We start from the raw sequence: 8767 nt of genomic DNA on the forward strand, positions 1-8767 counted from the left end.
ACTATGCTCTAGGTGCTTGCTTAAAGCCATACAATGCATTCTTCAACATGTACACATGGTTGGGCTTCTTATCATCTTCAAAACCAGAAGGTTGCTCAACATAAACTTCTTCATTAACGCAGCCATTGAGAAATGCACTCTTGATATCCATTTGATAGAACTTGATGTTGTGGGCACAAGCATAGGCTAGCAAGATTCTAATTACTTCCAATCTAGCAACCGAGGCACATGTTTCTCCAAAGTCATGACCTTCCACTTGAGTGTAACCTTGTGCTACCAAACTTACTTTGTTCCTTACTACTATCACATCTTGATCTTGCTTGTTTCTAAAGACCCATTTGGTTTCAATTATATTGTGGTTCTTTGGTCTCTCAACTAATTCTCATACTTGATTTCTAGTGAAGTTGTTCAATTCTTCATGCATAGTATTCACCCAATCAACATCCTTCAATTCTTCTTCTATCCTCTTTGGTTCAATGGATGACACAAATGAGAAGTGCTCATAAAATGATGCTAATCTTGATCTTATTTGTACACCTCTTGAGATATCTCCAATTATAGTATCCAATGGATGATCTCTTGTAATATTGGTTGGTTGGAGTATTGGAACATCTTGCACATTTGAGTTAGAGAGCATTTGCACTTGACCATCTTCTTCATCTATCACTTGCCTAGGCCTCAAGTCACCAACATCCATGTTCTTCATGGCATTTGAAAGTTGAATGCCTCTAACATCTTCAAGATTCTGATTCTCATCTTGGGAACCCTTGATTTCTTCAAATTCAACATCATTAACTTCTTCAAGAGTACCACTTGCCAAATTTCAAACTCTATATGCTTTGCTAGTGGTTGAGTATCCAAGCAAGAATCCTTCATCACACTTCTTGTCAAACTTGCTCGATCTAGTGCCTTTTCTCAATATGTAGCATTTGCAACGAAAAACCCAAAAATATGCAATGTTGTGTTTTCTACCATTCAAGAGCTCATACCTCTTTCAATGGGTGACAATATAGGCGGTTGCTATAATAGCAAGCCGTGTTGATTGCTTTGGCCCAAAAGGATTGACTCACATTGTACTCACTAAGCATAGACCTTACCATGTCAATAAGTATTCTATTCTTTCTCTCAATAAGGCCATTTGATTGTGGAGTGTACTTGGCCAAGAATTGATATCTAATTCCAAAGTCATCACATAACTCATTAATTCTAGTGTTCTTGAATTCACTACCATTGTCACTTCTAACTCTCTTGATGGTTGTTTCAAACTCATTGTGAATGCCATTGACAAATGATTTGAAAGTTGCAAACACATCACTCTTGTCTACTAGAAAGAATGCCCAAGTGTATCTAGTGCAGTTATCCACTATCACAAAGCCATATTTATTTCCACCGATGCTAGTGTATTGTGTTGGCCCAAACAAATCCATGTGCAACAACTCAAATGCATTGCTAGTGCTCATTATGCTCTTCTTAGGATGGGTGTTACCAACTTGTTTGCCGGCTTGACAAGAGCTACAAAGCTTATCATTCTCAAATACCATATCTTTTAAGCCTCTAACTAGATCATGCTTAACCAATTTATTCAATTGTTTCATTCCAACATGACCAAGCCTTCTATGCCATAACCAACCCATACTAGACTTAGTGAACAAGCATGTTGATAATTTAGCTCCACTAGCATTGAAATCAACCAAGTATAGATTCTCATATCTAAAGCCTTTGAAGATCAAATTAGAGCCATCTACACTTATGATCTCTACATCATCTACCCCAAATATGCATTTGAATCCAAGATCACATAATTGAGCCACGGATAGCAAATTAAAGTTCAAGCTCTCTACTAGCAACACATTGGATATGCTCAAGTCATTGGATATTACAATCTTACCAATACCTTTGACCTTGCCTTTGCCATTGTCACCAAATGTGATACTATCATAACCATTGCTATCATTGGTGTTGATTGAGTTGAACATTCTTACATCATCGGTCATGTGTTGAGTGCACCCACTATCAAGAACACAATGCCTTCCTCTGGCTTTTGTAATTGACCTATAAAAGAAGATCAATTCTTTTTAGGTACCCAGACTTGCTTGGATCCTTTAAGGTTAGTGATCAAGCTTTTTGACACTCAAATGGCTTTCTTCTTTGAGCCCACAATTGTTGGACCGACAAACTTAGCCTTCACTCTATTCATACCCTTGGTAAGCAAATAACAAGAATAAAACTTAATTGAGGATACATTAGTGTTCTTGTTCTTGTTCTTGCAATATTGCTCTACATGCCCAACTTGCTTATATTTATTGCAAAACCAACCGTTGTTCTTCACAAAACAAGTCTTGTGAGGATCAAAGGTCGCCTTGCCTTTCTTGGGGGTGTAGCTCAATTCCTCTTTGTTGAGATAAAATCTTTGACTACCCAAGCACTTTAGCAAGTGGGCCTCACCACCATAGGCATTGCCTAAGGCATGAGTGAGCTCATTGACCTCCTTCTTTAAGGTCTCATTCTCAACCATAAGCGAGGCATCACAAGTGAAACCATCACTCATAGGTGAGGTGGAAGTGGATGCTGAGCTACATGAAGGGTTAGAGGGAGTAACAACAATAGGCTTATAGAAAGATTCATCAATTATGTCACATGTTAAGCCCACGTCATATGTTACTATCACTTTTTCATTTTGCTCAACAAGAGTGGAATGGGCCTTTTCAAGCTTCTTGTGAGCCTTGCCAAGCTTTTCATGTGCTTCCTCTAGCCTCTCATGAGATGCATTGAGCTCATCAAAGGCTTGCTTAAGGGCTTTTAGTTCCTTATGCAAGTCTTTGTATTCCCTTCTCTTGATGTCAAAATAGTCTTTATCATCTTTCAACATGTCAATTAGTTCATCTTTAGTGGGTTCATCATCACCATCACTTTCACTTTCATTATCATGTTTCTCATCATATCCATCATCACAAGTTTGTACCTTAGTGGCCTTAGCCTTTAAGCAAGTCGATGGAGTGTCGAAGAGAGAAGGCTTCTCATTTATGGCAATGCTTGCAAGAGTCTTCTTCTTAGTGGTCTTGTCATCATCACTTTCATCATCATCACTTGAGGAAGCATCACTATCCCAAGTGGCCACATATGAGACACCATTCTTCTTCTTCTTTAAGGTTATCTTGTCCTTCTTCTCTTTCTTCTCCTTCTTGTCCTTCTTCTTGCCCTTCTTGTCATCATCTTCATTGTCACTATTGTAGGGGCATTGAACAACAAGATGATCCTTGCTACCATATTTGAAGCACCTCCTTGCTTCATTCTTGTTCCTTGATGATGACTTCTTCCTTTTTTCATGATAGCCCTTCTTCACCATGAATTTGCGAGAGCCATCTTCTCATCAACAAACTCATCAAAGCTATTCACAAAGAGAGCCATCTTTGCCTTCCAAGATGGAAAATTTGATCCATCAAATTGTGGTGGCTTCTTGGTGTTGTTGATTTGAGCCATTTTGACACCAAAGGTTGTTAAGCCTCAAATCACGGTGACCATAGCTCCGATACCACTTGAAAGGTCCTAATGGCTAGAGGGGGGTGAATAGCCTATTAAAAATTCTACGATAATACTTAATCCAAGTGGTTAGACAATAAGATGGCAAAGCGAGTGTTGCGCTAGCCTACTTAAAATGCAAGCCTCCTATCCACAATTCTAGTTGCTATGATCTCTAATTCACACAAGTGGCTAAGTCACTACTTTTCTAAGTTAGTGAGCTCTCAAAGACCAACTGAAGAGCCTCACTAACCACTAGACACGACATAAGCTAGCTCTCAAAACTAACTACACTAAAGAGCTTAGCTACACTAAAAAGGTAAATACAAGAGAGGTAGTGAAGTTTATACCACCGTGGCAAGAGATAATCAATCAATCACAATGAATACCAATGAAATCCTTGGAGACAAGATGACACAATGATTTTTCACCGAGGTTCACTTGATTGCCGGCAAGCTAGTCCCCGTTGTGGTGATTCACTCACTTGGAGGTTCACGCGCTTATAGGCATCACACGCCTAACCCGCAATCGGGTGCCGCACAACCAACACAAGATGAGGATCCACAAGCCACTAGCAATCCACTAGAGTATATTTTGGCTCTATGTCGAGGAAAGGTCAAGAACCCCTCATAATCACCACGATCGGGGCCGGAGACAATTACCACCCTCAGCTCGATGATCCTCGCTGCACCAAACCGTCTATGTGGCGGCAACCACCAAGAGAAACAAGCAAATCTCGCAGCGAAACATATGGATGCAATCACTCAAGCAATGCACTTGGATTCATTCCTAATCTCACAAAGATGATGAATCAATGATGGAGATGAGTGGGAAGGCTCTGGCTTAGCTCACTAGGTTGCTATGTCAATGAAAATGACCAAAGGTGTGAGCTAGAGCGGGCCATGGGGCTTAAATAGGCGCCCCCACGAAATAGAGTCATTGGGCTCTCAATGCCTGCCTCCTCTCGGCAACCGGACACGTCAGTCAGATCGACCGGACGTGCGACGTGCAGCGTCTAGTCATAGGGAGGCGTCCATGTGTCCCCGCTTTTCGAACCTAAGCCACTGATCACCAACGGCAAGCTGCCAACGCCTGCGCGGTTAAAGTACGACCAGACGCACCGCGCCGAGACCGGACGCGGCCGTGTGGAGTCCGATCGTGTGACAGAACCGTCCAAGTTATAAGAGCACAAGTACAATGGCAGCCTGCGAAGCAGTCGCGCTATCATACTTGAGCCTATATAAACCCGATAGTCCATCGAGTACCACGAAGGGTCTCGATTAATCGCCAACATACAACCAAGATCGTACATGATTCAACATACATGTCACATGTTACATAGAGTTCACATATACATTGCCATACATCAGAGGGCGAATAAAATTATTACAAACCAAGTTCAAATAAAGTAGTAGTGGAAACAAAGTAGTTTTTAAACTAACATCTCACGCCGTTGTTCAAATACTTTGCCAGTTTAGCGATATTGCGGCCGCTACAACCGCTATTTAGTACTTGAGCAGCTTGTCCCTGCATTCTCGGGGCTGTCCTTTACCTTTGCCGCCACACCATCCTCGTGGCGCGTAGTTCATGGTAGTCACCGTGGTGGGAGCAGCACAAGCTTCGCGGTCGGCGCTGCAACATCCACCACTACATCAGGATGCTCAGCGGACGGTGCCGGTATGCCGATCACGACCGCAGTGTGCTCCTGCTCAAACGGCTCGCTTGGCTTCTGACAGCAATGGCAGCCTGCTTTAGGCCCACCGCCTGGTTCCTGAGCGCTTTCGGGCGCGCTGTTCGATGCTCTGGCGAGCTGGGACCTCATCGCCAGCGACCTCGCCATCGCGCGGCACGCCTCGGGCTCCCCACCCCTCCCCCAGCTGCCCGGCTCCCGCAGCAGCAGCATGCTGTGCAGCACGACGAGCAGGCATGTGCCGACGTCCGCGAGCACGGCCGCCCACAGCATAGGGCGCCACGCGACGGCCAGCGCGAGGACGGCGGCCTTGGCGCCCATGGAGATGAGCACATTGGCGGTGATGGTCGCGCGGGTGCGCCGTCCGAGCGCGACGGCCGCGGGCACCCTGAGGATGTTGCTGGACATAAGCGTGGCGTGGCTGGTCTCCATGGCGGCCGCCGAGCCCGAGAGGCCCATGGAGACGCCCACGTCCGCCATGGCCAGCGCCGGGGCGTCATTCATGCCGTCGCCGACCATCAGCGTTGGCCCGACCCTCGCCTTGAGGTCGCCGACCAGCCCGACCTTGTCCGCCGGGAGGAGCTCGGAGTGGAGCTCCTCCAGGACGCCTCCGAGCTGCCGCTGTGCCCGCGTGGCCGCCGCCCTGCTGTCCCCTGTGAGCATCACCGACTTGATGCCCATTGATCTCAGCTCCCGGATCGCTTCTGCCGCGCCCGTCCTACAGTCGTCGGAGAGCGAAAACGCCCCCACGAGATCGCCGTCGACGATCACATACCCGATCGACGCGCCTTTGTGATCGTCCATTTCCGGACCTGTGTGCATATGACAGAGTTGAGGTCAGAGTTGTTGTCCAAGAATGTTTGCAAGTTCAGAGTTGTCTGAAACTTGTTCAAGTGTCAGCCTGTTTTTGGTTTCGACTACTACCTGTGTAACATGAGGGCCTTGCCATGATCCTTCTGTTTCCAATGAAGATCTGTCTTCCATTTATCGCTCCGGAGATGCCCTCCCCAGGGTAGATACGGAATTCAGTCACGTTTTCCGGCTTGGGTTGGATGGATTTGGACTGGGAGTACTCGACAAGTGCCGTCGCCATTGGGTGGCTTGATTTGCTCTCAATGCTTGACACCCTGCAAGAAAGAAGTGATCACCCATCCATGAACTGCTAATCATCAAGTTCAGTTTAACAGAACTGACCCATGATCAAATCTTGGAATCTGACAAAATGTCACATTTACTCAGTAGTAATAGGTAGGTAGAAATTGCAGTATTGGAAGGATTGTCTCTGTTCTTTCAGTTGAAACTCTCTAGTTGTAAAAATTCTGTTCTTTCAGTTGAAGTTCTCTACTAAATGGAAGCCTGAAGCCTGAAGGGATAAGCCATCAGTCGTACCAGTAAAGAAGCTGGCTCATATCAACCTTGTCCCCAACCACATGGAACCCATCGATGCTGAACTCCCCTTTGGTGATGGTCCCTGTCTTGTCGAACGCCGCGACCCTGATCTCGCCCAGCGATTCAAGAACGTCCCCGCCCTTGATGAGAACCCCCATCCTCGCCGCCCGCAGGAGCGCGCAGAACGTGGCGATCGGCGTCGACAGCACCAGCGCGCAGGGGCACGCGCTCACCAGCACGACCAAGGCTAGCTGAAACCACCGTTTCAGGTCTTGTGCTCGGGACAGCAGCGGCGGGACAAGCGCCACGCTTGCTGCAAGAACAACCACAGCTGCAAACAAGAAACAACAATTCATCCTGCTGAAAAACACTGCCATCAGATCATGAAGCTGACGGTGTATGCCGTATGCGTCGCGTACCTGGGGTGTAGTACTTTGCGCATGAATCGACCAGCCGCTGCGTCTTGGACCGGCTGTTCTGCGCCGCCTCCACAAGCCTCTGCATCCTGGCCACTGTCGAGTTGTCGGCCAGAGCTGTTGTCCTCACGGCTATGTAACCTTCAGCATGAACGTCACAGTCTTGTTAGGATTCTGATCACCAGAAACCGCATGGACATTTATTTTCCAAATGTAACAGAAAAAAAAAACCGCGGCTTTTACCGTCCAGGTTCATGGTGCCGGCCCAGACCTCGGACGGCGGCAGCTTGGGCACGGGGAAGGACTCGCCGGTGAGGCTGCTCTCGTCGACCTCGCTCTGCCCGTCGACCACCACGCCGTCGACGGGCACGACCTCCCCGGCCCTAACCGCGACGACGGTGCCCACCCCGACGTCGCGCACGCTGACGACCTCCCCGGTCTCGGCGAGCACGACCCTGGGCGGGACCATGCTCATGAGCGACGACATCCCGGCGCTGGCCTTGGTGCACGCCAGCGTCTCCAGCCACTCCGCGGCGGTGAAGAGGAACACGATGGCGCCGGCCTCCGCGTAGTTCCCGAGCGCCGCGGCGCCGGCCACGGCGACGAGCATGAGCGCGTTGATGTCCAGGGCGAGCCCCGCGGCGAGCGCCCTGAGCAGCATCGGCGGCGCGCCCGCGCAGGCCGCCGCCAGAGCGAGCCAGCGCAGCGGAGGGAGCAGCGGCGCGAGCAGGGACGCCAGGAGGAGCGCGCCGCTGGCGACGACGTACGGGCTGGGCCAGCGCGCGACGACGCCGCTGCTGCTGCCGTACGCGCGCACGGAGGCCTCCAGCCCCGCCTTGTTGAGAACCTTCACTGGTTGATGATCCGAGGCAGGGCAAGGGTGAGCCGACCAAGAATGTATATCTGCGCGGAGATATCCGAGGAGGAACGGGAAGAGACGCCGGTTAGGTTATATTACCGATGTGGGACTGGGAGACGGCGGCGGGGTCGTGCTCGACGACGACGGTGCGGGAGGGGACGACGACGGTGACCGCCCTCACGCCGTCGATCGGCTTCAGGAGCCGCTCCACGAGCGCGACCTCCGCGGAGCAGCACACGCCCAGCACGTCCAGGTAAGTCTTCTCCCACTTGCCCCCCTTCCCGCTGCCGGCGCCAGCATCTCCGCTCCTCGCCGCCGCCGCCGGCGGCAGCAGCCTCTCCTCGAGCGCGGCAGCTTCAGGCGCCTTTGCCGGGCTGTCGCCACCCCCCATCGCCACTGGCCCTCCGATCCTGGCCAGGATGAGTTTAGGACAGCAGGAACGCGAGAGGTGAAAGGGAAGTCAACACGAGGGCAGTAGGCGGTGCGTGCGAGGAGCACGCATTTCTCCTCGGGGTTCTGTGAATTCAATACTCCGTTGCGCCATCTGAGGTGGACACGCGGGCGTCATCGACCGAGCCCAGTAGAGCACTGGAGCTCGGGTGGGGTGTGTGTGGTGTAGTAATATCTGGTGGCGCATTCTTGGTGCAAAATTTTGATCAGTGCATCCGATGGCCACAAAGCTCTTCACGACTTTGCTGCGCCTTGACGCAAGCTTCACGATGACTCCACGTGCCGCCTCCAAGCCTATCCTAAACTCCAAACGGGTTTTAAGGTCCAAATCCGAAAACAGTTCGTGATGTGTTTTTAGGCCAAAACCACCAAATCCCCTGGAGAAGTGTATCCACTACGCCTCCTCCACGATGTCAACGTGTGTCACCATCCATCCTCGACTGC

General features: G+C 49.6%; 1 protein-coding gene across 1 annotated transcript; it reads right to left on the bottom strand.

The window, feature by feature from the left end:
* Positions 1 to 4840: 4840 nt before the first annotated feature.
* LOC136545548 (cadmium/zinc-transporting ATPase HMA3-like) lies at positions 4841 to 8337 on the bottom strand. Its single transcript, XM_066537547.1, has 6 exons — positions 7973 to 8337; positions 7258 to 7866; positions 7018 to 7155; positions 6599 to 6929; positions 6134 to 6336; positions 4841 to 6021 (listed from the first exon to the last, which is right to left on the bottom strand). The coding sequence occupies exons 1-6, from the start codon at positions 8262 to 8264 to the stop codon at positions 5114 to 5116; spliced, it is 2481 nt and encodes an 826-aa protein (XP_066393644.1). The 5' UTR covers positions 8265 to 8337; the 3' UTR covers positions 4841 to 5113.
* Between the last annotated feature and the right edge of the window lie 430 nt (positions 8338 to 8767).

The sequence above is a fragment of the Miscanthus floridulus genome, chromosome 3, assembly GCF_019320115.1.
Source record: "Miscanthus floridulus cultivar M001 chromosome 3, ASM1932011v1, whole genome shotgun sequence".
In the NCBI taxonomy this organism is placed as follows: Eukaryota; Viridiplantae; Streptophyta; class Magnoliopsida; order Poales; family Poaceae; genus Miscanthus; species Miscanthus floridulus.